Raw genomic sequence first — 17400 nt, forward strand, 5'->3', positions numbered from 1 at the left:
TCTCTACAGTATGTGGGTTGCCCACTGCTTTATCCTGGGGAGTGCAAAGCCACAGTCTCTACAGTGGGTGGTTTGCCCACTGCTGCATCCTGGGGAGTGCAAAGCCACAGTCTCTCATGTCTCTACAGTGGATGGTTTGTCCACTGCTGCATCCTGGGGAGTGCAAAGCCACAGTCTCTCAAGTCTCTACAGTGGGTGGGCTGCCCACTGCTGCATCCTGGGGAGTGCAAAGCCACAGTCTCTCAAGTGGATAACAGTCTCCACTGGTTCTGGAGGGGCCTTTGTGCCCAGAGTGCTTCATCCTGCCAAGGACTGAGGTAGTGGATGTCATCCTCCACTGTTTCTGGAGGGGGCTTTGTGCCCAGAGTGCTTCATCCTGCCAAGGACAGAGGTAGTGGATGTATCTCTCCACTGGTTCTGGAGGGGGCTTTGTGCCCAGAGTGCTTCATCCTGCCAAGGACTGAAGTAGTGTATGTCATTCTCCACTGGTTCTGCTCGTGGCGGCCTCAGTAGCGTTGGAATCTTTGGCGCTCAGTGGCCTGCGGTGCAGGTGGTGGCGGTGTCCTGTTCAGCGGTGCTGGTGGAGGCGGAGTCCTGTTCAGCGGTGCTGGTGGCGGCGGTGTCCTTGGCAGCGGTGCTGGTGGCGGCGGTGTCCTGTTCAGCGGTGCTGGTGGCGGCGGTGTCCTGTTCAGCAGTGCTGGTGGTGGCAGTGTCCTTGGCAGCGGTGTCCTTGGCAGTGGTGCTTGTGGTGGTCTTGTCCGCTGTGCAGGTTTTCCCAGACTTGCCAGTTTTAGTGTGCCCCTTCCATACCTTGGATGGTGGCACAGCTGGATCCACACTCCCACCTGTACCCCTGGGAGCTGCTTGGTTTGAAGAATTATTTCCTCTCTCCTGCCGGGCACTGGCCAACCTTTGGTGTTTTTGAGGTGGGGGACTGTCCGTGCTCTGGCTCCTTGGCACACTGGCTGCTCTGCTGCCTGGCGCACTCCAGAAGCCGGACACTACAGGCACCACTGCTCCCGCTGATGTTGTGGCTGAGGCGCTGGGTTGGGACCTAGAGAGGCGGGCCCTAGGAGACTGAAGGGGTGGGGGAGGTGAGGGGAAGAGGTCAAGTTTGGACAAGAAAAGTTTTGGGGACACACTGGGACGGGTAGATGGAGGGGGTTTGGGAGTGGAGGAAGAGGTAGTGGTTGTAGGAGGTGTACGTTTGGTGACTTTGGGTGAAGGTGCATGGGCTGGAGGCTGTCGTGAGGTGGATGGCTGTTGGGTGGGTGTGTGGCTGTATTTGTGTAACTTTGGAGGTGGGCTCACAGACACACTGGGAGAGGACACAGGGGATGTGTGAATGGTAGTGGGGGTGGTGACTGCACATGAGCGAGCTGTGGTGGTGGGTGTGCTGAAGGTAGTGGCTGATGATGTAGTGCATGCAGGTGTGAGTGGAGACGAGACTGGGAGGGAGGAGGGAGACGAGGAGGAGGGGGGACACAGTGGAGGCAGTGGCTGTTGGTATGTCTGCATGTGTATGATGCTTGTGTGAGTACCTGTGGGATGTGTGGTGCTTATGTTTGCCTGAGCTTCCCTTGTGTGTTGAGGTGTGTGCATGCTGGTCTGAGGGTGTGCTTGGGATAGGCTGAGGTACAGGGGTTTGGGTCTGGGTGGAGGAAGTTGGAGGGGGAGGCTAGAGACAGGGACAATGGCTGCCATCAGTGCAGAGGCCAGAGTCTGAAAAGCTAGCTGATGGGCTGCCTGACCAGAATGAATGCCCTCCAGGTATGCATTGGTTTGTTGCAACTGCCTCTCTACACCCTGGATGGCATTCAAAATGGTAGACTGCCCAACAGTGAGGGACCTGAGGAGGTCAATGGCCTCCTCACTGAGGGCAGCAGGGGTGACAGGGGCAGGGGCTGAGGTGCCTGGGGCGAAGGAGGTGCCCACCCTCCTGGGTGAGCGGCCAAGGGGCAAACGCTGAGGGGCTGCTGGGAGGGCGGTGCTGGTAGGGGTGGTCTCGGCTGTACCTGTAGATGCGGGGGGCACAGAGGGGCCCGCCACCGCAAGGGAGCTCCCATCAGAGGAGGAGTCCATATCGCTGGTCTCAGCTCCTGTCCCAGCCATGGAGCTCCCCTCGCCCTCCGTCCCACTGGTGGCTTCTGACTCCGTTGTCTCGCCCTCCAGAGCCATGTGGGATGCAGCTCCCTCCTGCTCCGGTGCCACTGCTCTTCCGCCTGATGATGCTAATGCACACAAGCACAGGGAGACCACAAAAAGGGGGGGGGGAAGCAGAAGAAAGACATGTTGAGTGCATGCAATACCGCTACAGTTGGCGGACATTACAGACACAGAAGCCCCCTGCACTACGCCGTGCACTTGGATTTCCCTAATCAATCCCAGGGACATGGTTTACAAGGCTATGCCCGATTGCTGCACACATGGATGTCACAGGAGCCTGACTAGATGTAGTTGGCTCTGTACACAGGTGGGGTGGGGGGCCACAGGACCCGCCTTAAGAAAGGACCCTGCCTACTAAACTCGCCCTGGCCTAGGGGAGCCCACAGCCCAACTCCCCCACCCAGACACCTCCACTGCGCGCTGAATCAGCTGAATGAGAGTGTACTCACCCCCTTGTGGCTGCTGTGATGCCCTCAAGCGCCCATCCAACTCCGGGTACGCCACCGCCAGGATCCGGAACATCAGGGGGGGGTCATGGTGCGACAGGCACCCCTCCCACGTTGGGAGGCCATCTCTAGCTGGGCCTCCGGCGTCTTCTTGCTCCAGCGGTGAATGTCCTCCCATCTTTTCCGGCAGTGGGTGCTCCGTCTGTGGTAGACCCCCAGGGTCTGGACTTCCTTGGCGATGGCACGCCAAATATCCTATTTCTGGTGGGCGCTGATCTACACGAATAGTACAGGGGAAAAGAAGAAGATATAAGCGCCCGCACCGTCACAGTCATTGGCCTGCATCCCTACCCTTGCCATGTCACACATGCACTCACTGTCGTTTCAAGCACACCTCATTCTCTACCCCCCCCCATTTTTCATCCACACCACTCCAAACAGCCATTGCCCATACAGCATCTTCAGAGTGTACTCACCTGTTTGTCTGGAGGACAGTAGAGTACCGTGTACTGGGGGAGGACCCCATCCACTAGTTTCTCCAACTCCTCCGTGCTGAAGGTAGGGGCCCTTTCCCCAGACACATGAGCCATTGTCTCTTCCAGACGAGGTCACAGCAGCACTTACAGTGTAGGTCCTCTCCTGTCGAAGATCAGGTATCAAGTGATTGAACAGAGAAAAAATGGTGGTCACATCCGCGGTGGTGCGTACCGTCACCACCGGCGTACATCGTCATTGGCTCCTGGGACCCATGGGGTCCAATGTTAACCAATGCAGGTTTGCGCCGCGGTCTTCAACCGCCTACCGCGACAGTGTACAACGCCAGCGCAATTACCTCATAACCCCTTGTCCCACATTACAGGTCAGGCAGCAGCCATTTCAGGAGGCCACATGGCATTAATTTTAAATGTGTCGCACATATATAGGCCTTGATTATACACTAAGACAGCCATATGTCGATTTTGAAACTTTTTCATATAAAGTTGTGTTTACGTACCCTCAGTGTTGGTTGACTCTCTGCTCGCTGTTCTCCTCCATAGAGCACGTCCGCTGGGGCAGGTGAGGAGATGGCGGCATCCTCCGGTGTACAGACCGCTGGTGGACCTGTCGACAATGGAGGAGCGACATGTGATCATCACCTACAGACTTGATCGTGCCACAATTCAGGAACTGTGTGCCCAGTTGGAGCCAGATCTGATGTCAGCTATCCGCCATCCCACAGGAATCCCCCCTCTAGTGCAGGTGCTGTCAGTACTCCATTTCCTGGCAAGTGGGTCTTTTCAAACAACAGTGGCCCTAGCATCAGGGATGTCCCAGCTTGTGTTTTCCAATGTGTTGGCCAGAGTGTTGTCTGCCCTGCTGAAACTCATGCGGAGCTACATCGTTTTCCCTCAGGTGGAGGATTTGCCTACAGTGAAAGGTGGCTTCTATGCCCTGGGACATATCCCCAACATCATAGGTGCCATTGATGGGACCCATGTGGCCTTGGTCCCCCCACGCAGGAGTGAACAGGTGTACAGAAACCGGAAGAGTTACCATTCGATGAATGTGCAGATGGTGTGTTTGGCAGACCAGTACATCTCCCATGTGAATGTCAGATTTCCTGGCTCAGTGAATGACGCTTACATTCTGAGGAATAGCAGCATCCCTTATGTGAGGGGGCAACTCCAGAGGCACCGTGTGTGGCTATTAGGTGAGGACATGGACCCAATACAGTGTAACTAGGTGTCTGGGTCTGGGGATGTCCCTAAGAGTTAGTGTGTGTCTAACAGTTGTTCCTCGATATTTGCAGGTGACTCTGGTTACCCCAACCTGTCATGGCTACTGACCCCAGTGAGGAATCCCAGGACAAGGGCAGAGGAACACTACAATGAGGCACATGGTCGAACTAGGAGGATTATAGAGAGGACCTTCGGCCTCCTGAAGGCCAGGTTCAAGTGCCTTCATATGACAGGTGGTTTCCTATTCTACTCACAAAAGAAGGTGTGCCAGATCATCGTGGCCTGCTGTATGCTTCACAACTTGGCTTTGCGACGACAGGTGCCTTTTATGCAGGAGGATGGTCCAGATGGAGGTGTTGTGGCAGCTGTGGAGCCTGTGGACAGTGAAAATGAGGAAGCAGAAGAAGAGGACATAGACAACAGGAACACGGTGATCCAACAATACTTCCAGTGAGTCACAGGTAAGAAGACAACAATGCCTTCTACATCTGTTTGATCCTTCTACCTCTCATCTCTCTGTCATTTTCGCATAGTGTATGGACCCTGAGTTGTCGCTTTCCTTTTTGATTTCACAGATGTGGGTCCCACTGTGTGACATCTGCTTTGTTTCCTCATGGACTAGAGCTGCGTGACATAGGTATGTTGACAATACATTGGATATAGCATTTTTCCACAGTTATTGCAAATACACATTTTCGAAAGCACAGACTGACTCCAGATAGTTTTGTGATTTAAGGGTGTTTATTTAAGTGCTAAATAGTGGAGGGGGTTGTAAAATGCTCAGGGGTGATGGTGGAGGAATGTCCATGGCAGAGTCCAGTCTATTAGTCTCACAGGTGCATTGTCCAAAGGGGCATAGGAAGTGGAGCTGGGGCAGTTTAAGGATGGACAGGGTGACAAAGTGGGACAGAAGGATGACAATCAGGGTGGTCTCATTTCTTGGCGGGGGTCTTGGCATTGTTCTCTGTCTTTGTCCTGGATCTCAGGGACCGCTTGTGGGGTGGTTCTCCATCTGCAGGGGTTAGGGTGCTGGTGTGGTGGTCCTGTGGCGGTGCCTCCTGTTCACTAGCGCCGGCGGAGGTGGTGGGCAGATCATCGTCCAGGCTAGTGCCAGGGGCCCCTTGTTGTGCCACAGTGTCCCTCCTGGTGTTGACGAGTTCCTTCAGCACCCCTACAATGGTGCCCAGGGTGGAATTGTTGGATTTGAGTTCCTCCCTGAAGCCCAAATACTGTTCCTCCTGCAGCCGCTGGTTCTCCTGAAACTTGGCCAGTACCGTTGCCACCGTCTCCTGGGAATGGTGGTAGGATCCCATGATGTTGGAGAGAACCTCGTGGAGAGTGGGTTCCCTGGGCCTGTCCTCCCCCTGTCGCACAGCAGCCCTCCCAGTTCCCCTGTTTCCCTGGGCCTCTGTCCCCTGAACTGTGTGCCCACTGCCACTGCACCCAGGTCCCTGGTGCTGTTGGGGTGGTGGGTTAGCCTGGGTTCCCTGTTGTGGTGGACACACTGCTGATTGACGTGTCCTGGGGACAGAGGTATGGGCCCGCTGGGTGGGTGCTGTGCTGGTGTTTCCAGAGGGGGGAGGCTCTGTGGTGGCCTGTGCCAGTGTGAGGGGAACCGACTGTCCTGAGGTCCCAGATGGGCCAGGCTGGTCATCTAGATCCAGTTGGACAGAGCTGCTGTCATCACTGTGGGCCTCTTCTGTGGGCGGAGTGGACATGTCTGGACCCTCCTGTCCGGTGACGTTGGGTAGGGATCCTGCAGGGGTGTAAAGGCATAATTATTGCATCGGTGTGTGCCATGGTGTGTAATGGATGGGTGACCCTGTACCCCAGTGCTTGCATTTCTGTGTAGGACCTTGTGTGATAATGGTTTAGGGGGGTGTATGGGTATGTGCAGTAGCCATGCTTTGGTGATGGGTGGCCATGCTTTGGTGTTACATGCAGGGCTTGGGATGTGTGGTTTGTGATTTTGGGACATACGTGAGGAGTTGGAGTGATGGGGGCGAGGGTGGGGGTATGTGATAGCATGCAGGTGGGTGGGGGATGAAGTAATGAAAGATTTGACTTACCAGAGTCCATTCCTCCAGCTACTCCTGCGAGGCCCTCAGGATGCAGTATAGCCAAGACCTGCTCCTCCCATGTTGTTTGTTGTGGGGGAGAAGGTGGGGGTCCGCCGCCAGTCCTCTGTACCGCGATGTGGTGTCTTGAGACCACGGAACGCACCTTCCCCCGTAGGTCGTTCCACCTCTTACTGATGTCATCCCTAGTTCTTGGGTGCTGTCCCACTGCGTTGACCCTGTCCACGATTCTTCGCCATAGCTCCATCTTCCTAGCTATGGTGGTGTGCTGCACCTGTGATCCGAATAGCTGTGGCTCTACCCGGATGATTTCCTCCACCATGACCCTGAGCTCCTCCTCAGAGAACCAGGGGTGTCTTTGCAGGTCCATGGGGTGGTGTGGTTGATGTGTGGGGTGGTGGATGTTGTGATGTGTGGGGTGATATTTAGAGGTGTGTTGTGTGAGGTGCGTTGATGTTGTGTGAGTGATGGTGTAGGGTGCCTGTGGATGCTATTGTTCTTTCAGGTGGTGTCTCTCTCTGGCCTTCTGTCGCAATTGTGGTCGTAAGGGTTTGTGGGTGATGTCGGTGTGTGTTTTATATTGTATTGGGTGTGTGGGAGTGGTGTGTGTATGTGTATCAGGTGTGTGTATTTGGAATTGTCCAATGTGGTTGTGTTTTGTAAATGTGTGTGTATTTTGAGCGCGGTGGTGTGTACCACCAATGGAATACCGCGGTTGAAAGACCGCCGCGTGGGTTCGTGGGTCGTGATAGTGTGGGAGTATTCCTGTTGGCGTGACGGTGGAGGTTTTGTTATCGCCAGTTTATCACTGATCTTTGGTGAGGTGGACTTGTGTGGGTGTCTGGATTTTGGCGGATTCCGAGCTGTGGGTCATAATGAGCGTGGTGGAATTCCACAGCCGCGGCGGTGTGTTGGCGGTCTTCTGCACAGCGGTAAGCGGCTTTTACCGCCAATGATGTAATGACCCCCTTAATCCCCTGTAAAGTCTTGGTTCTCCAAAACCTCTGATCACTGCCCCACCTAGCCTCTGCTAGTGTTTTCTCTGCCTTTCTCATCATCCTCTCAAACTTTTGTTGCTGTTGCTGTCTGGCTACTAATTCCCAGATTGCTAATGCCTCTAACTGTGCTGGTCTCGGAGGAGGTTTCAGATCATACAGCACCCTCCTCAGATTCTCTAAGCTCCTCAAATTAAATGTTCTGTGGGCAGGAAACGCTAAACTCCCATCCTTCATGGTGCAGCACCCTTTTCTTTGATTACAATGTAAGCTGGTGCACATTCTGGCGATGCAATATCCCCTATACTCGTAATATACGTATCTCCCCTTACAGCACTCTTTTAAACTTTGAAAAAATTTATTTTTGTGACCTTTATATTTTTCTAAATCAAATCAGTAAGTGACTTTTAATCCCAGAATTTTCTTCACCAACCCTCTCAACCAAATGCGCTTCACGGTTGTCTGCCAATCCGTGCGCGACCCTTCTCACTAACCAACCTATCCCAGCGCTGCTCCAATGACGTCATACTCACAGGTACAGAGGCTGACAGAGTCTTGCCGCTTGTCCTCCCAACTCAAACTCACACTAGACTAATGCAAAATTACTGTGAGCACCAAACAAAATCAAAACCCACTTTATCTGTTTACTACAGGTAAAGCAACACAATCACTTCAGAAACCTTATGGATTGTTCATTGACAGCATTTAGCTCTAGCAGCTACTCCTTCTTTCTCAGTTTCCCTGATTCCCAAGCAGAATTTGACCTGCAAATTTCACTCTGAACTGATCAGTGGGTCTGTCTTGGTACATAAAGGACTCGCCAAATCTCAGGTGAAAAAGTCTTCCACTCACTTTGACACACACTCTGAATTGTCGACCACGCCCGATCAACCTATTAAACCAGATAAATTACAACAAAAACCAAGTGTCTCATACACTTTTCAATATACTCCGAAGTCTTAGACCACGCAGGGTCCTTATACCAACAACCAAGTGGACAATTTTTGAGCACAAAGCGCCCCACACATATGAAGTTCGACGTCTTCCCTACTCTCACACTTCAGAGTACACACACTCCTTCTACAACTTCCTTTGGAGTATGCAAACTCCCTAAACCCTCACAAATATCACAATTCACTTGCAATTTGCATAAGCTGTACAAGCGCAAAACCTACTTCATTCACACTGTCACTAGAATGCCGAGAACATCCTCAAACAATCATTGGCAAGCTCCAAGGTTCTGGGAAAGTCATTTTAAGTACTTAAAGGCACATTTTCTCTCCACTTTGTATCATTGAATCTGAAAAATCCAAACTTTCACCAGTTTCACCAACTCTGCCAATTAATTTTCTCTTTGTAGGATATTAACCCTTACCCCCACTACTATCTCTGGACAACTGTTTTTCCTTGCTTACTATCTCTGGGACCAAGTACTCCACTACCTATCTCTGAACTTTATGATGGGCTCTTAAGGAGACAAACCATGGACCGGGCCTTTGTGATGGGCTCTTAAGGAGACAAACCATCAGTCTCTGCTACCATCTCTGTTAGCGCATCAGACCTTATTAAGTGAACCTATAAAGGGATGCGTATAGGCCGATGGACCTTTTGACTGTGCTTCTAGTAGTTCCCACCATGTGGCCCCATAGCAATACAAATCAATAGCACTAACAATCAATGACATCAATAATCAATAGGAGTCAGTAATTTCCACACACCATGACCTCTCGGCCATGAATAACCACACCTTTATGTAAAAGTTAAAATGTTTATTTCCCTATATTAACAATGCTAATGCCACGTAACTTGGGCCCTCATAATGACATTGGCAGTAAAAACCGCCTACTGCCGTGGTGACTGCCGCCAAAAGACCATCGCCGCGGCTACCAGCCGTCTGCCATATTATGACCACAGCCGGATTTCCGCCACAAGAATGGAGGAAATCCGGCTGTGGCCATACTGGCTGATGGCGGTAAGGTGGCGCTGCAACCACCAGCAGCACCACGCCAGTAGATCGCCGCCAGCTGTATTATGACCAATAATACTGCCTGGTGGTGTTCTGCTGGTGGGTGCTGCTGGCGGTATCAGTGCCCCATCCCGTCTCCTGCTGGATGACCCCCTGGATCCTGGTAAGTCGGGTCTCTGACAGGGGAGGGGGTGAGGTGTGTTGGGTGTGTGGGGGTGTGTGAATGTATGTGTGTGCGTGCATGCGGGTGTGTGTTGAGTGTTGGACGTGTGAGTGTGTGTATGTTGTGAAATGTGAATGCGTGTATGTTTGTAAGTGTGTGTGACTGGATGTATGCATGCATGTATGTGTGAATGAGTGTGTGTATGCGTGTGTGTGAAGGGTGGCGTGGATGTAGGGGGGTAGAACTGGAGAGGTGGGGGGTGGGGCGGGTAACTGGAGAGGTAGGGGTGGGGGGGCAACTGGAGAGGTAGGCGGGAGACCCCTATCAATAACAGGGAAGGAATTCCCTGTCACTGATATGGCCTACTGCCATGGTATTCGTGGTGTTACGAACGTCACGAAAACCATGGCGGTAGGCTGGGTCATAAACCCGCAGGCGGAACAATGACCGCCGCCGAGCTGGAGATGGATATCTCCAGCCTGGCGGCTGTTACCACTGTGGTGGTGGAAGTGGTACATTGGCGGGTTGGCTCCAGCCAACTCGCCAATGTCATAATGTGGTGGTAAGTACCGGCAGCCTGTTGACGGTACTTGCCGACACATTATCGTCGACCGCCGGGGCCGTAATGACCCGCTTAGTCTCAAAATCAAATAATAAACATAAAAAAACAATACCGGCTGACCAAAGCGCCTAAAGAACTGCAGTCTAATCAAAGCTTGGGCCACTACACATTCTAAGGTTACAGTACAAATCAATAGCACGAATAACTGTGCAAATGAAATGATATACATTTAGATTCAGCAAAAAAAAGACTTCAACTGTTATTGCATGTAGCAAGCATCATCAGTGAATACCCTAACTAACTTCAGATTAGAATAGCATGTTTGGACTTCATGCAAAACAATTTAGTAAACACAAATTTGGAAAAACATCTAATTATGGCTCTATCAAAAGTGGCAGTGGTAGCTAGGAAAAAAGCAAATAGACATAACATCATCTTATGCTGTGCCTCAGTATAGTTCAGCAAGCTGTGACAGTCTTTGTCAATTGGACATCAGTTCGGTCAGCAAGGTATCAGGATTCAGCATTAAAGTTCAGGAAAAGTAAAGGCCCATATTTATACATTTTAAGCGCTGCTTTTTGACACAAAAACGGTGCAAACTTACAAAATACAATTGTATTTTGCAAGTTTCCGCCGCTTTTGCGTAAAAAAATGACGCAAATGCAGCGCTAAAAAAATATAAATATGGGCCCAAGTCTCTTCAGACAGTTCGGAAAAGAATAATAACTGTACGCTCAAAGAGAATGGGGAGAATGGCACATCTCTCTCGGTGCAGTGCGGGTGAGTTAGATTTCCTAAAACTACTTCCAACATCCTTATTGGTTAAAGAATCGCATGTTCGCATTTATTCCAGTTAAAATAAAACTCCAAATCTACAAATTTACCAGTATACAGTTCATATGTCAATGACTGGCTCCTCGTCTCCCGTTCCGGTCGCTTGGTTTCTAAGGTATCAATATTGTTGCAGCTTATACTCCAGTCAGTGCATCCATTGTCTTCCCCTGGGAAGGTCATTCTTAAACACACTACGTTATACAATGTATCCCTAGCTAGAACAACATATTCTAGCAAGCAGTTCTCATGAGAAAGAATTTCAGCTATGAGCAATTGGTCAGCACAGTAGAAAATCACAATTTAATTCTCTAAGCAGCCAGTTCATAAGTCACCTAAGAAATGCAGCTTGACATGAGGCCGTGCAACTAGGCCCAAAACCTCGCTAAGTTAAGGCCTACCATTAATAGAGCTAATGCATAATACATAACTCTTAATATGACACACTACTACATTAATCAAAACAAAAGCTCAACATTTTACATTAATAAGCCATAATAAGTACACTTGTGAATATTGACGGCCACTCAGATAGATGCAATTTCAAATGCGTGCATTTTTTTTTCTCAGTTAATTAATTCATTTTCTATGCAAATTCAACACTCAGACTACATGAATATTTATTAGTAAAATTCAGCGTTAACAAGCCGAACTTGCAGCACTTATGTTATATATTGCATAGCGGCCAAGTCCCATACCTGATGTGCTCTCCCAGGTCAGATTTTTTCCTAAAATTCCTGCACTTGTAATCTAGTATATATCATTACAACACAGTACAAGAAGTCGCAGCATTTCTAAAAGTAAAAAAAAACTGGACTGGACCAGCACAGCACACATGAACCCGAAAAACTTGTCCAGTTACATAATGTTTAAATTTGAATTTTCTTCACATTAGATCAAGTATACACGTTTCAAATACTAAGCTTGATCTTTGCCAAAAGGACGACCAATTGAAATATAACATACTAGAATGAGCCACGTTCACCATAAACAAGCGCGTCCAGTATGGTTGTGTTGTGTAACTTAATCTGTTGTTGTAAGCGTGCTCGTAGAGGCTGGAGGGCGGCGTCTGTTACTTAGTAACCGTGAATTGTCGGGGCCGGTGTCACTCACGTACGTCGCTCTACTGACTACCTTGGATGGGCGGGACAGCGAGTGTTCTGGAACGGGAATGGTTGTGATTGGAGCATGGCCCCGCCTCCTTTGTGGCTTGATGCTCCGCCCCTGCTGGCCCGGTGCTATTGGCTTTCATCACGCCCTGCGATTCCGCTCGGGTCACACAGCAGCTGATGGGGGAGAAGACAACATGGCGGCCTCGGTCGTTCGGGCCACGGTCAAGGCTGTAAGCAGGAGGAAGCTTCAACCCTCGCGCGCAGCCCTCACTCTGGTGAGTAACTGTCATAGACGTAACGGCTTGTGATTTTGTCGTTGAAATGCGGATTATAGCCGTGTATGTTGCTTTGCACAGTCGCCACTGATCCCTTTCCCCTTGATAATCAGAATTCAGGGTCTGCTGTATTGAACGGATTCGCTAATTCTGTGTATGTTAATACATGACTGTATATATATTTATGTTTAGCATTTAGGCCGATATGCTTCTCTGGTGGATGTCTTAGCGGCCCACCATTGTTCCTGCAAACATGTTTAACAGTCCCTGTAACGCAAGCTACATTCTCGCCCCTAACTCAGGCAACATTTTCGCAAGTTTCAGGCTCTTTACCTAAAAGGGACGGACTGCAGTTACATTGGGGTTGTTGCTATCATATCATTTGGTACCTCGCTCATCGCTCCCACTTAATTAAAACGTGTTTTTCTCCCAGTAGATAAACTGTCAAAACTGCTTTGAGTAGTTGCTTCCCTTTGCACCTTATTATTTAACGTACCTTTGACATAATCTTATATATTCGTGATTTCTTGGTGACTGTAACGTGAGAACGCAAATGTATGTCATGTGTTCACTGACGCACATACAACACAGCCATTAGCTAAAACGACTTACTGAGCTGGAGCCCGTAACAGCTCTCGCTCCCGAGGAACGTGCAGGAAACAACCGATGTGAAACAAAGATAACGTATCCAAGTCGTGAGCTAGTCTGTGGGGCGCGACTTCTCTTCCTACGAGAGCCCTGCCCTCTTGCGCAAAATGTGAATAAAACTGTTACTTCTTGAGTTGTGCCCATGTACTAAGACAAAACGCTTTAGAAATATAATCATAATGTACAAGATTATCTTGGATGTGTTTGAAATACTTCTGTTGCGGAGGTAGAATAATTTTTTTGTTTATTGACGCCTACCATTACAACTGTTTGCATGATTGAAGCATGCTGCCTTTCTTAACTAGAGTTGCCTAATCGGTATGTATGAAGGCAACAGCTGTTACTTACTGCCACTGAGACCCCTTTCTCCAAACTGTTATTTATTTATAGGTGTTCTCCAATGCACCCTGGAGTGCTTTGTTTATCGACAGGTTGTAGTCAAGTTTTTGCAACACAAAAGGATGATGGACGGAGTGCTGAACAATGCAAACACTCACCCCCCAGTCACAGATCTGGGTTTAATCCATCGGGAGTACCTGGCCTAGCAGTTCGGGCTAGACTGTTCCCATGGGGAACAGGTTCAAGACTGATTTGCATATGGCTGGGTCCAAACCGGGGTGATGTGGCGAGCAAAATAACGATGGATTAAACCCAGACCTGTGACTGGGGGTGAGTTTTTAAAAAGTTTCCACACTCCGTCCATCGTTTTGTTTTGTGTTGTCAAGTTTTTGACAGAACTTTACACATGCTTACCTGATCTAGTTAATGTGTCGAATAATACAGTGAAGTTTTCTCTTACTCTGGTGGGTACTTTTTTTTAATTTAAAAAAAAAAAATTTTAAGGGTTAGTTCAATTGGTGAAATTTCCTTAGCAGACAAGAAAAACTGGTTTTGTTTTCATCTTCTTGAGGTCTAATGTTGCTGGATCATGAGTGGCACTTAAATATCAACAGAGGTCTTTGAAACGGTGATTGCACCGTTGTTGCTGGGACATGGTTAAGCATGTACACGTTTCCTTTTCATTGGATATCCTTTAAGGTAGTATATTGAAGGGGAAGGTGTTCTAGCCTCACATTCCCTTGAGCACAGGAAGTTCTTTTTCTGAACGTAGATTGCGGTATGATATCTCAATTGTGTAGTGTATAATCGCCCTGCCTTCTTTTGAAAGGGAGGTTGTCTCCCCTCATCCAATTAATCTAACTTTTAACGATTTCTTAAAGTTAATACTGGATAATAGAGCTAGATACAGGAAAATGTGCTTTGCAGGCGCCTGATTATGGCCACACACAATTTAAATCAGAAACATAGTGGGAAGAAGGTGGTGGTATCAGTTCTTCTTCTTCCTTTTTTTTTTATTTAATGGGGTAGATGGCCAATATTATGGGATGGACACAAGCTCACTACACCTGATTAGTCAGGTCTCTTCTAATAATTGATGAAATTTAAAAACAATATAAATTGTTTGCTCTTGTTCTCTTTCCCTAAACTATTCCATTGCTTTCACAGTTAGTGCACCCCTGGCACATAGCTAAGTCCCTTGTAAAAGATATCAGTGGTACCAAGGGCCCTGTGACCAGGGAGTTTCCCTCAGGGCTGCAGCATGTATTATGCCACCAAACACATGCACACTGCCATTGCAGATTGTGTATGTTGGTGGGGAGAAAAAAGGTCAAGTCGACATGGCTTTCTTCCCTGGGTGCCATGTCCACAAACATTGCCTGTGGCATATATAGGTCACCCCTCTAGCAGGCCTTAGAGCTCTAAGGAAGGGTGCACTACATCACATGTGAGGGCATAGCTGCATGAGCAGTATACCCTTACAGTGTCTAAGTTCATTCTTGGACATTGTAAGTGCAGTGTAGCCATATTGAGTACATGGGCTGGGAGTTTGATATTACAAACTACAACAGCTCCATGATGGCTTCACTAAAGACTGGCAAGTTTGGTATCAACTTTTCAGCTCAATAAACCCACACAGGTGCCAGTGTTGGATTTATTGAAAAATGCACCCATAGGGCTTCTTAGAGATGTCCCCTGAAATTCACTTAATTCTCTAGTGTGTGGCTGACTGGTCTGTGCCAGCCGCCACCACCAGACAAGTTAATGGCCTCATGGGGTGAGAGCCTTCATGTTCTCAGGAGTCGGGGACAAAGCCTGCACTGGGTGGAGGTGCTTCATACGTCCTGCTGCAGGAACAGCAACACTTGGCGTTGAGCCTCTGGGGCTTCTGTCTTTTGTTATGCTGCCTCAAGGCACTCCGGCCAGTTGGTATGCCTGCCTCACTTCTGGCTGCACGTCTGGCAAGAAATCTTGTAAACACCTGGAGGAGTTTCCACCCTAGGGTGCCCAGAGCTGAGGTGAACCCTTACTGGCTGAATCCTCCATCTTGTTTTGAAGGGAGATAGCCAATAGGGTTAGGTATATCCCCCCTCTCCAAAGGTAGTGGGCACAGGAAAAGTGTAGCCACCCTCAGGGTCAGTAGCCATTTTGGTATAGTATATACAGAGCCAGCTTCTTATATTCCCCATATCACTTTCATTATACTTAAGCAGTATTTCAGGTTTCTGTCTGTATTCTTCTGATTTCCACCAAAAAATAAAAAATTGTGGAAGATATCGTGTGCATTGTTGTGTGTGATCAATATTCCCAAATATGTCAGTTATGAGGCGATAGATGTACGTCACTATAAAGGACTTTGCAGAGCCCGCGTTGACTTTGTTGATTTTTCTAAAGATACGTATATTTTTGGTACCCACATGTTTTTCACCCTATTGCCACACCAGGAGTTTCCAGAAGTCCTGCTTCAAAAGCACATTCAGGGTCACGCATTATTTTTCTTTTGTTTCGCACAAGTTGCTAAAAAAAACTAAAGCTTTACAGCCCACAATCTGTATGTATTAAAATAAGAACAATGGAAATCATGTAATCCAGGAGTTTTGTGCCTTTTGTGTAATCACCCCCATTAGTTTGCTAAACATTATTATAATTACAAACTGTGCTGCTAATTTCCTTAGACTAGTCCTCTAACTCGAGGGCCTTTAATTTTAGTTTTGAATAACACAGCAGTGAGCCACGCAGTGTGGTGCGAGGCTGAGGGCATATTATAAGGGTGCTACAGTATCAAAGCTTCCATTCGTTTGACAGCCCAGCCTTACTAACATAATTTTTATTAATTTACTTCCGATATATCAAACCAAGCTCTGAAAAATACTCTGTGGACTATTGTATACAGTGCTGTCTTTGACCAGGTTGTTCCCGGCCTCTTTGAAGATCTTCATCAAAATTCAACTTGTATGGCTATAGCAGCATGCCTATACAGTACCAACGGAGTATAGTGGCAGTAGTAACTGTTGGCAGTAGGCAAACCACAGTTTGGGCTTATTTCAGACAAGGAATTCTGTACAGCGCTACCTATTGAAGATGGTAAAACTGCCAAATAACATGGGCCTTATCTTTTAGAAAGGCAATTTAGTAGTGACCCAGCCAGCGGCAGATTAATTATAACATGTGGAGAAGCCTTCGTCTGGAGGGATGAGGTTCTGGGCCTGTGTATGCTCCTGTGGAACATGGAGAGGAGCTGAAGCTTAAAGTGCATCAGACTTTTAAACCCATTCTTCTTGAAAATATGTTACATTCAAAAGGATCGTTCTTGTAGTTTTAGTAAGGGATAGTCTTCCACAAAATCCCTTTTTACATTAGAACATGCATATTTTCAGAAGATTGCTTCTGTAGACTTGTATGCAGGGCAGTCATGGAAGCAGGGGCTTCTAAGTCAGCATTTAGGTTCGGAAAAGGCTTGCCAGTAGAGCCAGTGCTCCTTGAAATGAGGATGGCATTGTTGCCAGTTAGGGCTGAGGAAGTCTAACTTTTCATTGAGTTGAACATCCCTCACGTTTTATGTCTCCGATCTCATAAACTCTTTATGCAGGTGTTACTTTTTTGCTCTTCTCTTCGTGCTCGCATGGATGCAGGAACAATACGGTTTACTCTCGGTAAAGTCTTGCATGTTTGCTTAACTGTCCTGGATTTAATTTTTAGTGTGGTTCATTTTAATAATTTCTTTCTAACCCTTGAGAATCTGGTCAATTAAATATTATTTAAACTCCATGGTCGTGATCACCCCTGTCTTTATGTCTCAGCAAAGACAGTGATGAATGTGCTGTCTCTTGCAAGACATTGTCTTCTGACAGTGGCTGCCCATTGCTTACCATTGGTTGACTTAATTTTTACACCTGTTGCTTCTAATTGGTTAGCTGTCGTAGGTTTTCTTCCTCTTCATTTGTTGTCCCTCTCCTGGAATATCAATGCATTATTTGTGTCCTACTGCTTATTTGTGAGACTCTTCTTCTTTTTTTTTATTTTATTTTTTTTCATGTCCTAGCACCTTCTTTTTTTTTTTCTAGTACTCACCGTTTGGTTTGCCCTCCTCATGCCTTCCTC

General features: G+C 48.2%; 1 protein-coding gene across 2 annotated transcripts in view; it reads left to right on the forward strand.

The window, feature by feature from the left end:
- The first annotated feature begins 12035 nt into the window (after positions 1-12035).
- ISCA1 (iron-sulfur cluster assembly 1) overlaps positions 12036-17400 on the forward strand; it is a 204700-nt gene continuing 199335 nt past the window's right edge. The window contains exon 1 of one of the 2 annotated variants that reach the window (XM_069228285.1): positions 12036-12312. In XM_069228285.1, coding sequence (XP_069084386.1) covers positions 12097-12312 — 216 coding nt within the window. In that variant the 5' untranslated portion in view covers positions 12036-12096. The remainder of the gene's footprint in view (positions 12313-17400) is intronic. The other variant, XM_069228293.1, reaches the window with a different exon arrangement.

The sequence above is a fragment of the Pleurodeles waltl genome, chromosome 1_1 (assembly GCF_031143425.1).
Source record: "Pleurodeles waltl isolate 20211129_DDA chromosome 1_1, aPleWal1.hap1.20221129, whole genome shotgun sequence".
Classification (NCBI taxonomy): domain Eukaryota; kingdom Metazoa; phylum Chordata; class Amphibia; order Caudata; family Salamandridae; genus Pleurodeles; species Pleurodeles waltl.